Below are 24407 nucleotides of genomic sequence, written 5' to 3'. Positions count from 1 at the left end.
GTGTTCCTGAGGAAGAAGAGAAATCTAAAAGTTGGGAAAACATATTTGAAGGAATAATCAAGGAAAACTTCCCTGGTCTTGCTAGAGATCTAGACATCCAAATACAAGAAACACGAAGAGCACCTAGGAAATTCATTGCAAAAGGATTATTGCCTAGGCACATTGTCATCAGATTATCTAAAGTTGAGACAAAGGAAATAATCTTAAGAGCAATGAGACAAAAGGATCAGGTAACCCATAAAGGAAAACCTATCAGATTAACAGCAGATTTCTCAGCAGAAACCCAACAAACTAGAAGGTATTGGGACCCTATCTTCAGCCTCCTCAAACAAAACAATTATTAGCTAAGAATTTTGTATCCAGCGATATCAGACTTCATATATGAAGGAAAGATACAGTCTTTTTCAGACAAACAAATGTTGAAAGAATTCGTCCCTACCAAGCCACTAAAAGGAGCTCTAAATCTTCAAACAAATCCCGGAAACACATCAAAACAGAACCTCTTTGAAGCATAAATCTCACAGGACCTATAAAACAAAAGTACAATTTAAAATGCACACGCACACACACAAAATGTATGCAGGCAACAAATAGCATGATGAATGGAATAGTACCTCACATCTCAATACTAACATTGAATTAAATAGCCTAAATTATCCACTTGAAAGTTACAGAATTGCAGAATGGATAAGATTTCACAAACCAACTATCTGCTGCCTTCAAGAGACTCATCTAACACATAAGGACTCACACAAACTTAAGGTACAGGGGTGGAAAAAGACATTTCATGCAAATGGACACCAAAAGTGAGCAGGAATAGCTATTGTCATATCAGACAAAACAAACTTTAAAGCAACAGAAGTTAAAAAAGACAAAGAGGGACATTATACAATGATAAAAAGGCCTTGTCTAGCAGGAAAATATCACAATCCTAAACATGTATGCACCTAACACTGGAGCTCCCAAATTTGAAAAACAATTACTAATAGGACTAAGAAATGAGATGGACAGCAACATAATAATAGTGGGGGACTTCAATCCTCCGATGACAGCACTAGACAGGTGATCAAGACAGAAAGTCAACAAAGAAACAATGGACTTAAATTATACCCTGGAACAAATAGTCTTAACAGATATACACAGAACATTCTGTCCAACAATCTCAGAATGTACATTGTATTCAACAACATATGGAACTTTCTCTAAGCTAGACCATATGATAGGCCATAAAATGAGTCTCTATAAATATAAAACAATTTAAATTTATCAAGCACTCTTTCAGTCTACAGTGGAATAAAACTGGAAATTAACTCCAAAAAGAACCTTCAAAACCATGCAAATACATGATCCTTGGGTGAAAAATGAAATCAAGATGGAAATTAAAAAATTATTCGAACCAAACAACAATAGTGACATGACCTACCAAAACCTCTGGGACACAGCAAAGGTGGTGCTAAGAGGAAAGCTCACAGCCCTAAACACCTACATCAAAAAGTCTGAAATAGTCCAAATGGACAATCTAAGGTGACACTTCAAGGAAAGAGAGAAACAAGAACAAACCAAACTCAAACACAGCAGAAGAAAGGAAATAACCAAGATCAGAGCAGAACTAAATAAAATTGAAACAGAAACAGTACAAAAGATAAATGAAACAAAAAGCTGTTTTTTGAAAAGATAAACAAAATTAATAGACCATTAGTAAGAATTCAAATAAGCTCAATAAGAAATGAAACAGGGGATACTACAACTGACACTACAGAAATACAAAAGATCATTCAAGGTTACTATGAAGACCTTTACATGCATAAACTAGAAAACGTGGATAAATTCCTGGAAAGATACAACCCTCCTAGCTTAAATCAGGAAAAATTAGATACCCAGAACAGACCAATAACAACCAATGATATTGAAATGGCAATTTAAAAATTACCAACAAAAAAAAGTTGAGGACCAGACCGATTCAGAGCAGAATTCTATCAGACATCCAAAGAAGAATTGGTACCAATCCTATTGACACTACCCCACAAGACAGAGAAAGAGGGAACCCTCCCTCTTTCATTCTATGAAGCCAGTATCACCCTAATACCAAAACCAGAAAAGAGGATAACCAAAAAAGAAAACTACAGACCAATATCCCTGATGAACATAGATGCTAAAATTCTTAACAAAATACTAGCTAACTGAATTCAGCAAAATATCAAAAAGATTATCCACCATGATCAAGTGAGTTTAATACCAGGGATGCTGGGACGGTTTAACATATGCACATTAATAAATGTGATACACCATATGAACAGAATTAAAAACAAAAATCACATGACCATCTCAATAGGTGCAGAAAAAGCATTAGACAAAATCCAGCATTTCTTCATGATTAGCAAGCTTTCTTCATGAAAGCTCTCAGCAAAATAGGCATACAAGGGACATACCTCAATATAATAAAAGCCATCTATGAGAAACCCACAGTCAACATAATACTGAATGGTAACAAGGTGAAAGCATTCCTTTTGAGAACCGGAACAAGATAAGGATGCCCACTCTCACCATTCCTCTTCAACACAGTACTGGAAGTCCTAGCCAGAGCTATCAAAAAAGAGAAGGAAATAAAGGGCATCTAAATCACTAAAGAGGAAGTCAAACCGTCACTGTTTTCTGATGATATGATCATTTACCTAGAAAACCATGAAGACTCTTCCAGGAAGCTCCTAGAACTGATAAAAGAATTCAGCAAAGTTTCTGGATACAAAATTAATGTACACAAATCAGTAGCTCTTTTATACTCCAACAGCAATCAAGCTAGGAACCAAATCAATAATTCAACCCCTTTTACAATAGCTGCAAAAGCAAAACAAGACAAAGCAAAACAAAAAAAACTTTGGAATATACCTAACTAAGGAGGTGAAAGATCTCCACAAAGAAAACTACAAAGCACGGCTGAAATAAATCAGAGATGGCACAAACAAATGGAAACATGTTCTATGCCCATGGATAGGTAGAATCAATATTGTGAAAAGGACCATACTGCCAAAAGCAATCCACAAATTCAACAGACTTCCCATCAAAATACCACTATCGTTCTTCACAGAATTAGAAAAAACAATTCTAAAATTCATATGGAACTAAAAATAAGACTGCATAGCCAAAGCAAGCTTGAGCAAAAAGAACAAATCTGGAGGCATCACATTACCTAATTTCAAACTATACTATAGGTTATAGTCACCAAAACAGCATGGTACTGCTACAAAAATAGGCACATAGACAAATGGAACAGAAAAGAGAACCCAGAAATAAATCCAAATACTTAACTGCCAACTGACTTTTAAAAAGCAAACAAAAACATAAAGTGGGGAAAGGACACCCTCTTCAACAAATAGTGCTGGGATAATTGGCTAGCCACATGTAGGAGAATGAAACTGGATCCTCAACTCTCACCTGATACAAAAATCAACTCAAGATGGATTAAGGACTTAAATCTAAGATCTGAAACTATAAAAATTCCAGAAGATAACATTGGAAAAACCTTTCTAGACATTGGCTTAGGCAAGGATTTCACGGCCAAGGACCCAAAAGCAAATGCAATAAAAACAAACATAAATTGCTGAGACTTAATTAAACTAAAGAGCTTTTGCATGGTAAAAGAAACAATCAGCAGAGCAAACAGACAACCCACAGTGTGGGAAAAAATTTTCACAATCTATACGTCCGACAAAGGACTAATATCCAAAATCTACAATGAACTCAAATAAATCAGTAAAAAAAAAAAAAAAAAAAAAAGAGTTATAGTTCCTCTTTTGAGACTTAAAACTTTCTGCCTCAGAGAGGACTTTACAGATTCTAATATTTTAGCCCCTTTTAAGTGTCTACCCTCAAACAAAGCATCAAGCCTGCTACTAAAAATACTTTTTTCTTGCTACTCTGGGAATGTGTGTTCTTCCATCTAAAAAACAAATTTTATTTGTAATGGTATAATTCACCATGACTGAAATATCTGGTCTACCTTGTGATCATCTGTCTGTTTAGTCTTGTGAACTAAAGACTGGGTCCTTCTGCCTTTAACAAAAGGGAATCAAATCATAGGTTGGATGGTATCAGCTAGGGAGACTGAGAAGTTCTCCTGAAGCTCTAGAAAGTTGCTAGGCATGGAAACCCTTTACTGCATCCTTCCTATTATCCTTGAAACTTGTAAATTTGGAACTTTAGCCTTTACGGGTATATACCTGCACATTCCAGGAAAGCCCACAGGTCATCAAGCAAAGACTCAATTTCATTTTTGGATAAGACCCTTGATGGAAATAATAGTATTTCAATTTTCATGGGTAACTGGGGAATTCCTATTGTGTCCTATAAGAGCTCCACCAAAACTCACCTCAGGCAGCAGCAGCAGTGGTACCCTGGCATGGTATTGTAGGGAAGTTGAAAGCTATCCTGAGTCAAACTGTGTTGTGTTTATTTCCTTCTACTGCTCTCTCCCACAATGGTTACTAGGTTATGGGTATCCTTTCCCCAAGACTTGAACTTAGACATCAGATCATTCCATATACATAACGAAGGAGCTTACTATGGGGAATAGTGCATTTTTTATTCTCCAGTTGAGCTTACTCTGATTTAATAGCATGGAAGGGATCAAGAGAAGGGCTGAAGACTTTAAATGTTAAATAATAATATAAATACTCCATAATATATCATAATTATTAGTTAACATTGGTTTAGCGTTAACAATATAGAACATTCATATTTTATGTCCTCTGACTTTTAGCACTTTGTGATATTAGAAAGAAATAATTTAACATCTATGAATTCTTTTAGCACAAAACCTTCTGTTTGTGCCATTGTAACTGACCCCTCTCCTTGAGTGTGTGCAGGATTATGAAAATGATGGATTTCACACTCATGATTATGTTACCCTTATATGATAGGGAGGACTTTGCAGATCCAATTAGGGTACTGAGTTATTTGATTTTGAATTAACTGAAAGGGAGATTATCTTGGTGGGTCTGACAAATCAGGTAGGATCCCTTAAAATAAAGATTAAAGCCTGAGTGAGCTTTTTCCTGCTCATCCTGAAAGAGCAAACTGCTGTGTTGTAGAGAGGGCTGTAGCTGGTGGAATCTAGAGGCTGAGAATGGCCTCCAGTTGACATCCAGCAAGAACAGGGGGTCCTCGGTCCTACAACCACAAGGAACTGAATTCTGCCAACAGCCAGTGAACTCAGAAGAGAACCCTGAGCCTCCAGTGAGATCACAGCTTGCTTAGAATTCAACTGAGCCATGCCCACAATTATGACCTATAGAAACTGAGCTAACAATACATTTGTGTTGTTTCATGCCTCTGAGTTTGAGGTAATGTGTTACACAGCAATAGAAAATGAATACAGAGGATAAGAAGAGGGAATCCAGGAGGGAATATCACTGGGAAAAAGGTCTCTGGTTACTCATAGCAACCAACTTTAAAAGTGCTAGACATTTCTGGGGCATCATGGCAGACGGGAGGCGGGACCAGGTTGCAGCTCCAACTCGAGCAGATAGAGGAGTGTGTGGACACTCACATCATGAATTTTGCTTCAGAACAATTGCAGAAATAAATCAGGAAACCTGGGAGGACTCACAGACCCCCTGAAGGAAGTGGATTCCTCCTTCAGTAAACAGGAGACAACCCGAATACTGTGCTGGTATCCACAGCTGAGAGGCCCACAGACAGTTAACATCACAAGACTCTGTGCAGACAACCCCTAGTACCAGTCTAGAACCTGGTAGACTTGTTGGGTGGCTAGATGTAGAAGAGAGGTAATAACCATTACAGATCGCTCTCAGGAAGCCTCATCCATAGGAAAAGGGGGAGAGTACTACATCAAGGGAACACCCTGTGGGACAAAAGAATCTGAACAACAGCCTTCAGCCCTAGACCTTCCCTCTGACAGTGCCTACCCAAAAGAGAAGGAACCAGAACACCAACTCTGATAACATGACAAAACAAAGTTCTTTAATACCATCAAAAAGTCACACTAGCTCACCAGCAATGGACCCAAACCAAGAAGAAATCCCTGATTTACCTTAAAAAGAATTCAGGAGGTTAGTTATTAAACTAACCAGAAGGCACCAGAGAAAGGTGAAGCGCAATGTAAGGAAATCCAAAAAATGATACAAGAAGTGAAGGGAGAAATATTCAAGGATAGATAGCATAAATAAAAAACAATCAGAACTTCAGGAAACAATGGACACACACATAGAAATGCAAAATGCTCTGGAAAGTTCCAGCAATAGAATTGAATAAGTAGAAGAAAGAAATTCAGAGCTCGAAGGCAAGGTCTTTGAATTAATCCAAACCAACAAAGACAAAGAAAAAAGAATAAGAAAATGTGAACAAAGCCTCCAAGAAGTCTGGGATTATATTAAATGACCAAATATAAGAATAATCGGTGTTCCTGAGGAAGAAGAGAAATCTAAAAGTTGGGAAAACATATTTGAAGGAATAATCAAGGAAAACTTCCCTGGTCTTGCTAGAGATCTAGACATCCAAATACAAGAAACACGAAGAGCACCTAGGAAATTCATTGCAAAAGGATTATTGCCTAGGCACATTGTCATCAGATTATCTAAAGTTGAGACAAAGGAAATAATCTTAAGAGCAATGAGACAAAAGGATCAGGTAACCCATAAAGGAAAACCTATCAGATTAACAGCAGATTTCTCAGCAGAAACCCAACAAACTAGAAGGTATTGGGACCCTATCTTCAGCCTCCTCAAACAAAACAATTATTAGCTAAGAATTTTGTATCCAGCGATATCAGACTTCATATATGAAGGAAAGATACAGTCTTTTTCAGACAAACAAATGTTGAAAGAATTCGTCCCTACCAAGCCACTAAAAGGAGCTCTAAATCTTCAAACAAATCCCGGAAACACATCAAAACAGAACCTCTTTGAAGCATAAATCTCACAGGACCTATAAAACAAAAGTACAATTTAAAATGCACACGCACACACACAAAATGTATGCAGGCAACAAATAGCATGATGAATGGAATAGTACCTCACATCTCAATACTAACATTGAATTAAATAGCCTAAATTATCCACTTGAAAGTTACAGAATTGCAGAATGGATAAGATTTCACAAACCAACTATCTGCTGCCTTCAAGAGACTCATCTAACACATAAGGACTCACACAAACTTAAGGTACAGGGGTGGAAAAAGACATTTCATGCAAATGGACACCAAAAGTGAGCAGGAATAGCTATTGTCATATCAGACAAAACAAACTTTAAAGCAACAGAAGTTAAAAAAGACAAAGAGGGACATTATACAATGATAAAAAGGCCTTGTCTAGCAGGAAAATATCACAATCCTAAACATGTATGCACCTAACACTGGAGCTCCCAAATTTGAAAAACAATTACTAATAGGACTAAGAAATGAGATGGACAGCAACATAATAATAGTGGGGGACTTCAATCCTCCGATGACAGCACTAGACAGGTGATCAAGACAGAAAGTCAACAAAGAAACAATGGACTTAAATTATACCCTGGAACAAATAGTCTTAACAGATATACACAGAACATTCTGTCCAACAATCTCAGAATGTACATTGTATTCAACAACATATGGAACTTTCTCTAAGCTAGACCATATGATAGGCCATAAAATGAGTCTCTATAAATATAAAACAATTTAAATTTATCAAGCACTCTTTCAGTCTACAGTGGAATAAAACTGGAAATTAACTCCAAAAAGAACCTTCAAAACCATGCAAATACATGATCCTTGGGTGAAAAATGAAATCAAGATGGAAATTAAAAAATTATTCGAACCAAACAACAATAGTGACATGACCTACCAAAACCTCTGGGACACAGCAAAGGTGGTGCTAAGAGGAAAGCTCACAGCCCTAAACACCTACATCAAAAAGTCTGAAATAGTCCAAATGGACAATCTAAGGTGACACTTCAAGGAAAGAGAGAAACAAGAACAAACCAAACTCAAACACAGCAGAAGAAAGGAAATAACCAAGATCAGAGCAGAACTAAATAAAATTGAAACAGAAACAGTACAAAAGATAAATGAAACAAAAAGCTGTTTTTTGAAAAGATAAACAAAATTAATAGACCATTAGTAAGAATTCAAATAAGCTCAATAAGAAATGAAACAGGGGATACTACAACTGACACTACAGAAATACAAAAGATCATTCAAGGTTACTATGAAGACCTTTACATGCATAAACTAGAAAACGTGGATAAATTCCTGGAAAGATACAACCCTCCTAGCTTAAATCAGGAAAAATTAGATACCCAGAACAGACCAATAACAACCAATGATATTGAAATGGCAATTTAAAAATTACCAACAAAAAAAAGTTGAGGACCAGACCGATTCAGAGCAGAATTCTATCAGACATCCAAAGAAGAATTGGTACCAATCCTATTGACACTACCCCACAAGACAGAGAAAGAGGGAACCCTCCCTCTTTCATTCTATGAAGCCAGTATCACCCTAATACCAAAACCAGAAAAGAGGATAACCAAAAAAGAAAACTACAGACCAATATCCCTGATGAACATAGATGCTAAAATTCTTAACAAAATACTAGCTAACTGAATTCAGCAAAATATCAAAAAGATTATCCACCATGATCAAGTGAGTTTAATACCAGGGATGCTGGGACGGTTTAACATATGCACATTAATAAATGTGATACACCATATGAACAGAATTAAAAACAAAAATCACATGACCATCTCAATAGGTGCAGAAAAAGCATTAGACAAAATCCAGCATTTCTTCATGATTAGCAAGCTTTCTTCATGAAAGCTCTCAGCAAAATAGGCATACAAGGGACATACCTCAATATAATAAAAGCCATCTATGAGAAACCCACAGTCAACATAATACTGAATGGTAACAAGGTGAAAGCATTCCTTTTGAGAACCGGAACAAGATAAGGATGCCCACTCTCACCATTCCTCTTCAACACAGTACTGGAAGTCCTAGCCAGAGCTATCAAAAAAGAGAAGGAAATAAAGGGCATCTAAATCACTAAAGAGGAAGTCAAACCGTCACTGTTTTCTGATGATATGATCATTTACCTAGAAAACCATGAAGACTCTTCCAGGAAGCTCCTAGAACTGATAAAAGAATTCAGCAAAGTTTCTGGATACAAAATTAATGTACACAAATCAGTAGCTCTTTTATACTCCAACAGCAATCAAGCTAGGAACCAAATCAATAATTCAACCCCTTTTACAATAGCTGCAAAAGCAAAACAAGACAAAGCAAAACAAAAAAAACTTTGGAATATACCTAACTAAGGAGGTGAAAGATCTCCACAAAGAAAACTACAAAGCACGGCTGAAATAAATCAGAGATGGCACAAACAAATGGAAACATGTTCTATGCCCATGGATAGGTAGAATCAATATTGTGAAAAGGACCATACTGCCAAAAGCAATCCACAAATTCAACAGACTTCCCATCAAAATACCACTATCGTTCTTCACAGAATTAGAAAAAACAATTCTAAAATTCATATGGAACTAAAAATAAGACTGCATAGCCAAAGCAAGCTTGAGCAAAAAGAACAAATCTGGAGGCATCACATTACCTAATTTCAAACTATACTATAGGTTATAGTCACCAAAACAGCATGGTACTGCTACAAAAATAGGCACATAGACAAATGGAACAGAAAAGAGAACCCAGAAATAAATCCAAATACTTAACTGCCAACTGACTTTTAAAAAGCAAACAAAAACATAAAGTGGGGAAAGGACACCCTCTTCAACAAATAGTGCTGGGATAATTGGCTAGCCACATGTAGGAGAATGAAACTGGATCCTCAACTCTCACCTGATACAAAAATCAACTCAAGATGGATTAAGGACTTAAATCTAAGATCTGAAACTATAAAAATTCCAGAAGATAACATTGGAAAAACCTTTCTAGACATTGGCTTAGGCAAGGATTTCACGGCCAAGGACCCAAAAGCAAATGCAATAAAAACAAACATAAATTGCTGAGACTTAATTAAACTAAAGAGCTTTTGCATGGTAAAAGAAACAATCAGCAGAGCAAACAGACAACCCACAGTGTGGGAAAAAATTTTCACAATCTATACGTCCGACAAAGGACTAATATCCAAAATCTACAATGAACTCAAATCAACAAGAAAACGAACAATCCCATCAAAAAGTAGGCTGAGGACATGAATAGACAAGTCTCAAAAGAAGATATACAAATGGCCAACAAACACATGAAAAAATGCTCAACATTACTAATGATCAGGGAAATGCAAATCAAAACCACAATGTGATACCACCTTACTCCTGCAAGAATGGCCATAATCAAAAAATTAAAAAATTGCAGATGTTAGTGTGGATGTAGTGAAAAGGGAACACTTCTACACTGTTGGTGGGAGTGTAAACTAGTACAACCACTATGGAAAACAGTGTGGAGATTCTTTAAATAACTAAAAGTAGAACTACCATTTGATTCAGCAATCCCACTGCTAGGTATCTACGCAGAGGAAAAGAAGTCATTATACGAAAAAGATACTTGCACACACATGTTTGTGGCAGCACAATTTGCAATTGCAAAAATGTGGAACCAACCCAAATGCCCATCAACCAATGAGTAGATAAAGAAACTGTGGTGTAGGCTGGGCGTGATGACTCATGCCTGTAATCCCAGCATTTTGAGAGGCTGAGGTGGGTGGATCACGAGGTCAAGAGATCGAGACCATCCTGGCCAACATGCTGAAACCCCATCTCTACTAAAAATACAAAAATTAGCTGGGTTGTGGTGGCCTCCAGCTACTTGGGAGGCTGAGAGAGGAGAATTCCTTCAACCCAGGAGGCAGAGGTTGCAGTGAACCAAGATAGTGCCACTGCACTCCAGCCAGGTGACAGAGCAAGACTCCATCAGAAAAGAAAAGAAAAGAAAACCATGGTGTATCTATATACGATGGAATATTACTCAGCTATAAAAAGGAATGAATTAATAGTATTCACAGGGACCTAGATGGGACTGGACACTATTATTCTATGTAAAGTAGCTTAGGAATGGAAAATCAAACATCATATGTTCTCACTCATAAGCAAGAGCTAAGCTATGAAGACGAAAAGGCATAGGAATGACCCAATGGACTTTGGGGACTTGGGGAAAGGATGAGAAGGTGGTGAAGGATAAAATACTACAAATAGAGTACAGTGTATACTGCTTGGGTGATGGGTGCACCAGAGTCTCACAAATAACCACTAAAGAACTCACTCATGTAACCAAACACCACCTGTTCCCCAATAACCTATGGAAATAAAAAAAAAAATAAAAAGTACTGGAATTTCCCGGCCACGTCTGGTTCCCAAGGCCTTTGCTCTGCTGGGCTCTTGCCTGACATTTGCACCTTTTCTCCCTCTCTCTTCATTATTTCTATTCCTGCAAGTATCAGGCAGAGTTGGGCACCTTCAGCACCTGTGAGGCTTTGGTTTTCAGGAAAATGGAGAGAATTCTTTCCTCCCTGATAGACTCTGAACCTGAATCATCTACATAACAACAACTTACACTAATAGCCTGAACAGACTGACACCCCGACTCCACCTCACATATTTTATTCAAATTCTTAGCACTGTAAGCGAGCCTCCACTTCTACTGTTGGGAAGAACGCACTCACACTCTGTTCTCCCACTGCTTATACTTGCTGAAACAGATCATAAAATCAGCATTTGACAAACCATTCAGAAGGGGGGATATGATGTCCTCTCACCTTGATTTTGAGGGAGTCAGTGTCATAGGGACTTGGCGTGAAATCCGTATGCACTCTGGCACGACCGCAGAATGGTCCTGAATAGGGGCCATCGTCATCCAGTCGAAAGCTGTCCCGGTTACTCGTACCATCTGAACAGCTTGTTACGCCACCTGATGAAAGCAGAAGTTCACAGTTGTCATTGAAGACTTGTAACCTTCTGGACCATCATCTGGACACAACTAAGTATTGATCGTGCTGGACCACTGGATGCCAGGCTCAGGAGGAGGTTCTAATTGACCCATCCTGGTGTCTCTCTCCCAGTTGCTCTCAGTCAGTGACGTCTGTCCTCTGAGCCATTTCTAACCTTTTTCCTGATGATCTGGTCACTCTCTCCTCTACCACCAACCCAAGTACCCTCTCACTTCATTCTCCATAATCTGATCCAGGACACAGCGTACTAAGTATTGGACACTTGCCAAAAGCATGACATTGCAAAGTTCCCTGCAACTTACCACAAGACTTCTTCCCCAGAGTTCCCACTGTGTACCAAAGGCCATTCTGAGGCAATATTTCTGACATAACAGGTGGCACTTTTGCTTGTTGTATGAGTGTAAGGGAAGGAGAAAGTGTGTCTGAATGTCTGCACCACCATGTGGTTTGAAACTTCTAAACTGGGTCTTTAAAACTGCTCCAAATCCTTGTTGTCTGCTCCTCTTATTTTTGATCTTAAACTTCAGGAAAAAGAGAAAAGAGAGCATTTTGTCACCTCCCTGGGAACAAGAATGGCTCCCAGTGGAAGTAACTCTCCTCCCCCACCCTCATACTCAGTCATCACTTCATGTCTTCCTTCAGTCTAACCTTTCATCACTCTGTTCAATGAGAGAATAGCCCACGTTTCACTACCATGCATTGTGGAAATAAGGCCAAGCTCCTCCAAGATGTTCCAATATTGTATGTGAAGTGATGTAAAACACAGATGAGTTGCATCTAATCACACAAATTAAGTGGTACATGGTAATCGTAAAATGAACCACCATCTCTTCACACCCTGCCTTCCATGACAACTCCAGACCAGGGCTTTTCACAGTCCATTCTAGTTAATAAAATTCTCCCCACATCCAGCATCACAATATAGAGTTTTAAAACTTCCAGCAGAAATGAATACTAATGAGATCTGAATTTCATACATGCAAAAAAAATTCTTTAAATGTTTCTGTGTTAGCTTTTGTCACAAAATAACTATTCTACAGCCAATAGGAAAATAGGAATAAAACTCAGGATATTTGAAACATCTGGTCTTTGCCATACATCTTCAAATAACAGAAGCAGTTGATTTAAAAGGAAATGGAAAATAAACTTTGTAAAAACGTTTAAAAGCCCTGAAAAGATTAGAGAGATGTATAACAGTCTACATATAAAAAGTCATAAGGCACCCTGCAATATCAATCGTTTCATCCAAATGTTGTAGCTGGAAATGTGACTAAATCCTGAATGATTTCCTTCTTAGAAAAAATATTGATCTTCATTAGAAAATCCTTGTTGGTTACTTATGGATCCCGTTTTGTCACCTAATGGTGATAGTCCTACCATTTATTATTTGCATATTGCTTCACTCTTTACTCGTTCATGCTGGGTTAAGATCTAAAAAGTAAATGTCGGTTAAGTAAATTGATGCAAATGTGCTACATTTTTCAGAGTACTTCAGGAAAAATGGAAAGTGGTGGGGGGAGAAAGAAAGATGGGGACACAGGGAAGAGGGGGGGAGAAAGAAAGAGACAGAGAACAGAACAGAAAATAAATTTCATTTATCTCAATACTTCAAGTCATTTTTTAAAATTTTGGCTCGAGATAAAGCTGGCTCCCTCCAACAAGGATTTTTATTTTAAAGATGCATATTTAATCTCCTAATATGACTTTTTTGAGGCATATCCCCAAGAGCCCTGTTGACTACAGTGTTAAAAGTTTTAACACAGTATATAACTGTGTCAAATATATTATGTATTATTTAAACACTAGCAACTCTATATAGATTTAATATATCTTACATTTTTACCATTTCTCTTATCAAGTAGCTGGAACCTTGTTGCTAATATAACTTGTTGTTTTTTAATTGATTTAACCCGGACCTGACACCCAGGATCTTGTCCCTGATTCATTAGCCTTACTTGATGAGCTCTGTCCACTGTAGAGACTATCCATGGAGTCACTGGCTTTGAGGGACACCTTCTCTGTGTGGGTCCCAATCACAGGGTCACTGTTTCTATATGGGTGGGCGTTCTCTCCATCTTCCTCATCCTTCAGAAAACATATCAGTAGTTAGGTACAGAGAGAAGATTTCCACGGAGCTGTTCATTGTGTACATTGATTTAATAGGCAAGACACATTTTAGCAATAAAATACTTAATGATACATAAGGATAAAATACGAAAGTAGTTAATCTTCAGTTCAATTTCTAGCAAAACTTTTTACAACATACTTGGAAAAATTATTCAGATGACACATTCTTTTTGTAGAATTCAGATGAAATTATAATGGCTCATTTTCACAAACTAGGATGAATATCATATCAATATTATTTAATCAAAAGTGTTAGATTTATTGGCATCTATGGTTTATCTTTTAAAGCACTTTGACTCTTCATGTTGTCCTTATCCTTTATTTAACACCATTACTAATCCATTGAGATCTGATCCTACAAGCTTAAACTCTGCATAGTAGTTTCATGTCAGTTATTTGCACCCTACCAGATCACTAGATATGAATAAAACATGTACATTTTGCAATTCTAAAGCAAAGCTTATCTAAGAAGCTTTACAAATCTAATACTGTGCTTGCCACCTAGTCAAGTGAGAAGCAAATCTTGCATAAAATTAGAAAAGACAGACAATTTCAAAACAAATTATATTTTCTTGAAAACATCTCCAATGTTTTCCATAGTTCAATAGTTTGGATTAAACCTATGAATTTCTTAATATTCATCAGAATGTAATTCAACACTCTTTATTTGTGAGCATTTCTAAATATTGATAAAACTTCAGAATATACATATGATATACACTCAGTTTGATTCTCCACTTTTATCCATTTCTTTATTCATTCAGTCATTCAACACAATTTTATAGAACACCTCCTAGGTACTGGGCAATGTTCTGGGAACCAGGGATTTTCATGGTAAACAAGATAACAGAGTGCTTGCTATAATGAAGGATGTTCTATTGTGTTAGCTGTGTGTGTGTGTGTGTGCGTGCGCGTGTGTGTGTCTGTGTAGAGTATTTGGGGAGGTGGGTATAAACACAATAAGACAATTTCAGAGAATAGTAAGTGTTATGAAAGACATAAAACCGGGTGATGTGAGAGAATTTGTTGCTGAGGTTAGGGTTACAGGTTGGCTGATTTAAATGGAGTAGCCTACAAAGACCTCTGCCATACAGTAACATATGCCCTGAATTATTGACCTAAATGATAAGAAAATGTAACTTATGTGAAGCTTTGGAGACAGTTTTCCAAGCAAGAGCAAAATAATTGAACTCAGAATTATCTTGGGTTGCACAGGGGAAAACAGCAAGGCTAATGTAGTGAGACAAAGGAGAATACTAGAGTGTGAGTTTAGGGAAGCAGACTGGAGCCACATCAAGAAAAGCTTCATAGACCATGTGTGGTGGCCATGGAAATGTGCCACTTAGATCTCTTGCTGCGGGACCCTTCTTTACTGACAGCCCTATGATACCCCTCTGTATCCATCACTCCGTTGGCACTAAAGCCATGCTCCCTGTTAGTAACTGAAAAAGCAGCGGTATTGTTTGAGCCCATTCTAGTGGAATGTAGGGTTCCTGTAACGGAAAACTTTAGTATAAGAATCCCTCATCAATCTGCCCAAAGCTTTCTCAGAATTCTGTTGAAGTATGAGACTCTCTCTACCTGATTCTTCTTCCTTTTCCTTATCCTTTTATAGATGTCAGGTTTGCATTGCAGTCTAAAGGCTTTCTCTTAAGCCTTCCTAGCATTTCTTCCCATAAATCTGTCTGTGGTGTTTCTACTTCTTTCTTGAGATCTGCTTCTCAGAGGACTAGAATGAACACAGCAAGTAAAGGGGTGCACTATGAAGACACTGAAATTTTAACCACGACCTGATTTCCACTTGTCAGAGATATTTCCGGCTTTCATATGGAGAGTAAATTTTATGGGGGAAAGAATAAAAAGAATGGAAAGCAGTTAGGGGATTATTGTAATAATCCAGGAAAGAAAGGTTGGTGACTTAGTCTAAAGCAGGAATAGTTTACATGGAGAAATTAGGGAGTTTATATATACTTGGTAATACAATTCAGAGAATTTACTGATGAATTAGTGTGAAAAGTGAGAAAAAGAAGGAATTTAGGGTGATTCTTAGATTTTCTTTTCTTTCTTCCTCTTTTTTATATTTTTGCTATTGTTTATTTTGAGGATCAGTGTTGTCTGCTGCCACTGCTGTCTGAATACTGGATGAGAAAACCATTTTTTTTGCAAAAGTGTAGAGAATCAATATATTAGCTTTGGATATATTAGGTTTTGGATGTCTACTGGACAGCTAAACGAGGATATCAAAGAAACGATTGTATTAATATGGCAGATAAGCGAAGACGTCATAGCTAGAGATACAGTCGTGAAAAACGAAGTCGTGAGAGCAGATGAGCTGACTTAAGGTGGGAGTGTAGATTCAGTGGCGCATCCAGGAACAAGCCTCAGGAAGATCAAATATTTCGAGGGATGAGAAAGAAAGCAGAGTCAAGAAAGCAAGCTATGAGGAAGAAGAAATGTCAGAAGTATGCCCAGTCAAAAACAAGAGAAGTGGATGTTTTATATGTAAGGAAATCAGCACTTGAGTCAAATACAGTTGAAAAGTAGTAAGGAGAAAGAAAAGTGACCATTGGACTTGGCAACACAGAGGTCACAACTGATGGTGACAGCTATTTTAATGGAGTACTGGGGACAAGCCCTATTGAAGTGGCTTGAAAAAGAGAATGTACATAAGACATAAAAATCAATAACGTAGAATTGAGAGCCCATAAGTAAACCCGCTTATTTATGATCCATATATTTATGACAATATATTTGTGGTCAACTGATTTTGACAAGAGTGCCAAGACAATCAAATAGGGAAAGAATAGTCTTTTCAACAAATACTGTTAGGACAACTGTATATCTACATGCAAAAGAACGAGGGTGGACTCTTCCTATATACTGCACAGTAAAATTATCTTGAAATAAATCATACACCAAAATTTAAGAGATTATTGACCTCTTAGAAGAAAACATAGGAATAAATCTTCATTACATTAAGTTAGACAATGGTTTCTTACATATGTTAACCAAAAGCACAAGTGACCAAAAAAGATAATTGGACTACAATAAAATTAGAAACATTTGTGCTACAAACAATACCATCGAGAAAATAAAAAGACAGTCCACAGAATTGGAGAAAATATGTTATATTGCAAGTCATATATCTGATAAAATCTTGCATCCAGAATATATAAAAAACATTTAAAACTCAACAATAAAAAGATAAATAACCCAATTAAAAATGAACAATGGATTCAAAAAACACTTCTCCACAAAGATAGATAAATGGCTAAAAAGCACATGAAAAGATTCTCGACATTGTTAGTCATCAGGGAAATGTAAAGTACAACCAAATGTGAATCAAAATCACAATGAGATTCCACCTCACATCCACTAGGATGCCTAGTACTAAAAAGACAGACAATAACAAGTGTTGGCAACGATGCAGAGAAATTGAAACCCTCATACATTGCTGGTGGGAGTGTAAAATGATGCAGCTGCTTAAAAAACAATTTGCCAGTTTCTCTATTAGACATGGAGTTACCATATATCCAAGAGAAATGAAAAAATATTTCTGCACAGAAAATTGAACAGAAGTATCTGTAGCAGTGTTATTCATAATGGCCAAAAAGTGAAAGCAACCCAAGTGATCACTAAGTGATAAATGGATAAATTAAATGTGGTCCATCTATAAAAGGAGAAATATTATTTGGCAATAAAAAGGAATGAAGTAAGTACTGGCACTTGCTACAAAAATGATGACATGTTGTTCTTCACATTGCTCTTCACATCACGTTCTAGATGCATGATTTTTTTTTTTTTTTTTGAGACACAGTCTTGCTCTGTTGCCAGGCTGGGGTGCAGTGGTGCAATCTTGGCTCACTGCAACCTCTGCCTCTGGGTTCAAGTGATTCTCCTTCCTCAGCCTCCCAAGTAGCTACGACTACAGGCGTGCACAACCATGCCCAGCTAATTTTTGTATTTTCAGTAGCAACGGGGTTTCACCATGTTGGCCAGGCTTGTTTTGAACTCCTGACCTCAGGTGATCTTCCCGCCTCGGCCTCCCAAAGTGCTGGGATTACAGGCGTGAGCCACCGCACCTGGCCAATGTATGATCTTTCTGAGTGTCAGTTTCTTCTTTTAAAATGAAAGGAATACTTCCTTCCACCCAACTTCTGGGCATAATGACTGAGGAAGAAAACAAATGCTTAAGTACATCATAAAGTACCAAGCACTTCTATAGTCTAGCTGAATAGTTTGAGAAAGTTTTAGTAGAAAAATACAAATGATTATCAGAGAATATTTACCTTTTCCTCAGAAAGGGCTTTGATGTACTTTTTACCAACTTTTTTCTTCATTGTCCATGAAATAGCTCTCATTTTTTTACCCAAACCTCCTCCATTATTTGAAGTTTTACTTGGTTCTCCACTTTCATTTGTGGGATCTCCTTCATGTACCTAGTTTAGAATTGTTTACAAAAGACAAAATAATAAAGCAATAAAAAACATTGATCTGAAATCATTGTTACAGAGAACATTCTGAGTTTGTGGACTTCGCATACATTCTGTGCAGCAGCCTCCAAAATTTCTAAAAATCTGGACATAACCCATATTTTTAAAGTTGTCCAGGCCTGGTTGCTTGAGTTACAAACTCAGAAAGTAAAACTTGTGATGTTAAAGGACTTGAGCCTTACATCTGCAACTCTTTTCAAGAATTTCGGCTATTTTTAAAATAGCTGTATTGACCAATCATTTTATTCCCTCTTCTCGAGATGAACAAATAAGATTAAATACTAGGTATAAGGAGTTCTTATGTCTACCTAGGTGAAAAATATTTTATTGGAAGCTTTAGATAGACTGTAGCATCTATCCGTGTTGAGTAAGCCTTAAAATACCCTCTTGCTTCTCATAGAAATTGAGATGATTGTGGTTAAAGAAGTTTTCGTGTTAATTAAATCCACTGAGAAATGTGAGATTTTGTTTTCATCTTAGCGTGCACATTTCCCATATTCTCAAGCAATAGTAGATATGAACTAGTTCCAGCCATTAGTACAGAAATCTTCATGTAATTCACATGCTAGATTAATCAAACATCTTATTTGGTTAGACTGCTTTGGTCTTTGCTTAGGAATGCTGTTAAACCAATGACTCAGAATAAAACACACTGTTCACAGCCACAAGACTATTTATCATAACATAAAATAATGTTCTGCCAATATCATTAATATATTATGTGATATATATTACATTATATAGAATCTATATGTAATAAAGTATCCTCACCACCCACCTTGCCCCTCGTTACTTCTGAAGTCTCCCTTGCTCACCAGAGCAGTGGTTCTCAAAATATGATCCCTGGACCAGCAACATCAACATCACTTGGGAGCAGTTTGTGCTTTAGCAAGCTCTTCGAGTGATTCTGATACTCACTAAAGTTTGAAAACAACTGTAATAAAGTATTGCCATGCTAGCCCCCTTGCAGTTTCTCTATCAGGTTCTCACCAACTTTGTATTTGCTTTCGCCATTGGCTTCCCCTAAATATCCAAGAATTTCTTCTTTCAGTCATCCAGGTGTCTACTCACATGGCATATAATAGGAGAGCAATTTTCTGATTGATCACCCTCGACACTTCCATACGTCCTGTTTATTGGCCCTGATTAATGATTCCTCTAAGCAGTTAACATTACCCGGTAATATGTTTGTTCATTTGATTATTGTCTGCATCTCCCACTATGATGCATGTTCCATGAGACTTGAGACTTGATCTGTTTTCTTTGAGTGTCTAGAGTACTTCCAGGCACATAGCTATCACTTGATACTATTTCAGTAAATGAAACTTCTCATGTAGAACATTGCAGATTTTTTTTTTCTTGGAGGATATGTTTGGGTTACAAGTCCTAAAATACCTTATATTTGCAAGAAAGGAAACTTGAAGGACATCTAGTTTAACACTGTCCACCATTCCCGTTAGGTGGACAGGTAGTCATTCACTGAATATAAAAAATGATGGGAAACTTCCCTTTAGTGAACTTGAATATTTTAATACAAAAGTTTAACCACATAGTTAACATCATTATTAATCAATATTATATTTTGCTTTGTATCTTACCCCAAATTGCCTATGATAAATATGAATGGACAGCCAATTTAAACCCTCATTGCACTTTATTAATTTCTACAGTCAAGGTTATAAAGGCAAAGATTCTTTGCTTAATTCAAAAACCCTGAATAAAATATAATTTGGAAGCACTTTAAAACTTCAGAGTTAGCCTTTTTCTTCTCTCTACTTAAACTTTCTCTGTCTTCATTGTAAATTTATTTTTCTAACATAAATAAGAAATGTATTATTTAATTACTACTTGTGTTACCCTACAATTTCTAAGCTTCAGAAAGATGTACTATGAATATTTCTCAGGGTTTTCTAGCATTATTTACAGAAGCTACAAAGAAACTACATTTATGTCTTTTGAATGTTCACATTTTTCTATGCCTTTCTGCATAGACTGAATTAAATTTGTTTAAATATTACTTATGGTTTTGTTGTTGTCTTTTTAAGATTTGTCTTCCCCTATAAGCTCCAGGCGTGAAGTAAGGATTTTATTGTGTTATTGCAACAGTACTTCCTGAGTGTCTAAGGGAAAACCTGTCATAGAGTAGGTATTTTTTGAATGAATGCTGGATTTTTGAAAAATATGCACACTATTTTATTAGGTTCACTAAATTCTTTCACAAATTACTAGGCCACCATTGTCAACCAATGAACCTGAATGAACATGAACTATCTTGTATAGGTTAATACCAGAATTATAAACTAAACAGCAGTAGAATATATGTATGATTGTGGAGAATTAAAAATTTATACAAGATGCCAACTGAAAATAAAATTATATACAGTTTCTCTCTCTTTCCATATATATATATACACATACACAAACACATGTATGTGGCTAGAGAGATTTATATGTATATATTACATTTATTACTTACAATTATGTAAATGTTGATTGACTATATAATTATGTAAAAGTTTACTCATAAATGTGAATATATACATAATAAATTAATAAAAAGGATCATTATTAAAACTAAAATATTTTAAAATATTGCAGATAAATATATTTGAAAATAAGCATAAGATCTAAAAACCTATTGATCTAAAAAGAATATATTACCTGTGAGGTTGCTGAATCAGGTTCAATGGTAAACAGTATTTTCAGTTTTCTTAGTAGATACCCCTTCTCTCTACTATTTTATTAGTTGTTGTTGTACCTGTCATTAATCACTTAGCAAATGTGGCCCCTAGTTTATGAAACAATATGGCAAACTTTGGAGTCAGAGAAGAGGTTGAGTTCTGCCTTTGTCATTTATTCACTCTGTAATTTAGATGTAATTTTATTTGATGAAGCAAGCATATTTCTGCAATGGCAAAATAGATATACTAATAGTTCCTATGTTATAGACAGGTAAATTGTTATAAAGTTAGCATTGTGCTTATTTCATTGTGAGTGCTCAATTAAATGTACATATTATTGAAATTATTATTATGTAAACTTAATTCTATGGGAAGGTTTTCTTAAGCTACAATTAAAATGTCCGTAGTTTACAAATGTGTAAGGAGCGCTCACCAATGGGATGTTTCAGTGTACACTGAAGTGTGAGAGTCCAGTTGAGCAGCTGTATGCTCTCCTTAACAAACATACAGTCGGGCCACTTAATCTTGTTCTAATTTAAAGCAATTACAACTGACATAAACTTATACATATATCTATCAAATAATGTGTATAAACACAATGTGTGTGTGTGTGTGTGTGTGTATGTATATGTATACACACATTGTTTTATAGTAGAAATATTCAGGAAATTTGGAATTGTCAGTGTCACTTTGAATTCTATCTTTTTGGGTTCATGTTTTGCTTTTCCAAACATCTGTTAGGCTTCTTAAAATAGGATTTTACTTTTAATGCCCAGCATGGTACTGGGTACTGATAGAGACAGGAAACAGACAAGAGTCCTTTGCGAAACCTCGCCTTCAAGCCTGAAACAGCGTGAGGGCTGAAACACCAGATTGCTGATCCTGGATGAAGCTCACCCTTTCCCCACTGATTCTCTCTTAATAATGCCCACCTGTGCACTGGCGGAAAACTGGTGGAGCTATGGGAAGTTCACGTGGTTTGCTGCCGGGGAGGAGCCTGGCCTCTTTTGTTGCTATGTGGTGACCTGGGATTCAATCTGTAAGGTAGGGGCCTGCTAGCAGGACTCTTGCTTTGCTGGGAGTTCCTCTTTTTTTTTTTTTTTTTTTTTACTTTTCACGCAATAAACCCTGCCTTACTCACCCTACAATGTGTCTGTGTGCCTAAATTTTCCTGGTCGTGTGACAAGAACCCATTGTTTTCTACAACAGTACTAAATAATGGTTTGTTCACTTGTCACAAAAATACATGCAAGGCTATAATTTTAAAATGTATTTATTTTTCTTATTTTACTTTGCAAAAGTGACATTGTCTTCATAATATTTCATAATGTGTTTGCGTAACATTCATAAAAATGGAATAAACTACCAACCTCAGTTGAATCATCTGGTTTTGATAAAGAATGATTCCGAAAACGATCGAAATTCCCAAAACTGCTGCTTCGCTATAAAATAGAAAAGAAAAAGGAAACTTAGAACTTGTTATTTTCACTGCCAAACTGATAAATATATTAGATTATAGTTTAATAAGCACCGTCTCTTGCAAATACAGGCTTTAAGAAGCTCTTCTCTCTGGAATATCCAAAAGCTGTGAAGATATACCTATTAACATTTTTATATTTACAGTTGATAAAACGTCTTCCTATGTTTTATGTTATAGTGTTAAGTAAGCACCTCAGAGAAAATCTTGGTTAAATTATTTTAAATTTTTGATTTTAATTTTGTTCTTTGAAGCAGCAGCTGAAGAATCCATGAATTCTAAAGCTTCTTGAAATGAGCTAACCACAAACTTAACAGCATGTAGTACTAACGAACTAAGCAATAAACAAATAACAACAACAACATAACACACAAACGAAAAGCAAGTATCTGAGTAGATCCATCATTATGCCTCACAAAGATCAAGTTTGTTCACACACTGGGGCCAGTGGGGTGGAGGGCGGGGAGAGGGAGTGCATCAGGAAAAATAGCTAATGCATGATGGGCTTAATACCTAGGTGATGGGTTGACAGGTGCAGCAAACCACCATAGCACATGTTTACTTATGTAACAAACCTGTACATCCTGCACATGTACCCCGCAACTTAAAATAAAAATGAAAATAAAAGATCAAGTTTATTAAAAAAAAAAGAACATAAGTGCATTTTCTATTACCAACTCTCGATCATTTGAAATTCTCTGCTGGATATCAGAAAAAGAAGGCACACACATAGACTTATTAATAAATTGAACACAGCATTTAGGTATGCACAGTCCAAGGCTGGGAGTAAAACGGAATTTTGCCACATTTAACATAGAATTACAATAAGACCTCTGGGTCCGTTTCATTCCCTGTTTTGAGAAAAAGCTCAGTATGTTAATAGAAGATGTTGCCTTGAATACCTTTTGCTTACAAAGCTGAATTTTTATGATGCAACTCATTCTAGGCAGGTAATTATAAATAATTTCTGATAGTTGACAAAATAAATGAGTCCCTTAAACACATTTGAAAATTCTTTAGAGTCATTGAGTCAAAAAATTGATATTTTCTCACTATCTAATTCTGTGCATTGTTTGGGATGGTGGATATCTGATGCTATGTTCTTTGTGTACTCATAAACCCCGAGAATATTTCCTTTCTAAAGGACTTTATCTTATTTCAAGCTGATCATATTTTAAAAATAAACTGGTGGTACTGACATACAATCTGGTAATTTAGAAAATTAATAATGGGAGTCAGTAATCTATAAAGCCTTCTACAACAAGGGCTCACTTAATGCTGTTGATGGGATCTCGGAAATTGCTACCTTAAGCAAAACCAGGTGTAATAAAATCCTCTTTACCATAGGCTGCTTGAAATAACAAGTTCAAATAACAAGTTCCTATGATCCATTTCTCGTCGGGAAAACATTATCAAATTCCTAAATAAAGACCCAAACACTTCTAATGGTAAACACTGAAACAAATGCGATCCATACATACATTTAAGAAAAATTAATTTAAAAAATTAACATAATTATTTACCCAGTTATTCCAGCTCAGGGTTGCTGTGAGTGGCCAGAGCCTATCCCCACAACTCGGGACACAAGGCAGGAACAAGCCCTGGACAGAGTGCTGTTCCATCGCAGGGCACGCTGAAGCCCACATCCACACTCACTCATTGTGGAACAACTTGGACA

At 36.5% G+C, this 24407-nt stretch overlaps 1 protein-coding gene across 4 annotated transcripts in view; it reads right to left on the bottom strand.

The window, feature by feature from the left end:
- SAMSN1 (SAM domain, SH3 domain and nuclear localization signals 1) overlaps positions 1-24407 on the bottom strand; it is a 103272-nt gene that overhangs the window by 17411 nt on the left and 61454 nt on the right. For all 4 annotated transcript variants that reach the window (XM_011953432.1, XM_011953433.1, XM_011953435.1 and 1 more), the window contains 4 exons: positions 22623-22694; positions 18368-18517; positions 13907-14036; positions 11760-11911 (listed from right to left, as the gene is read on the bottom strand). In XM_011953432.1, the coding sequence (XP_011808822.1) occupies positions 11760-11911; positions 13907-14036; positions 18368-18517; positions 22623-22694 (504 nt within the window). The remainder of the gene's footprint in view (positions 1-11759; positions 11912-13906; positions 14037-18367; positions 18518-22622; positions 22695-24407) is intronic.

Source organism: Colobus angolensis, unplaced genomic scaffold (assembly GCF_000951035.1).
Source record: "Colobus angolensis palliatus isolate OR3802 unplaced genomic scaffold, Cang.pa_1.0 Scaffold360, whole genome shotgun sequence".
In the NCBI taxonomy this organism is placed as follows: Eukaryota; Metazoa; Chordata; class Mammalia; order Primates; family Cercopithecidae; genus Colobus; species Colobus angolensis.
This window is presented reverse-complemented; position numbering and strand designations above follow the sequence as displayed.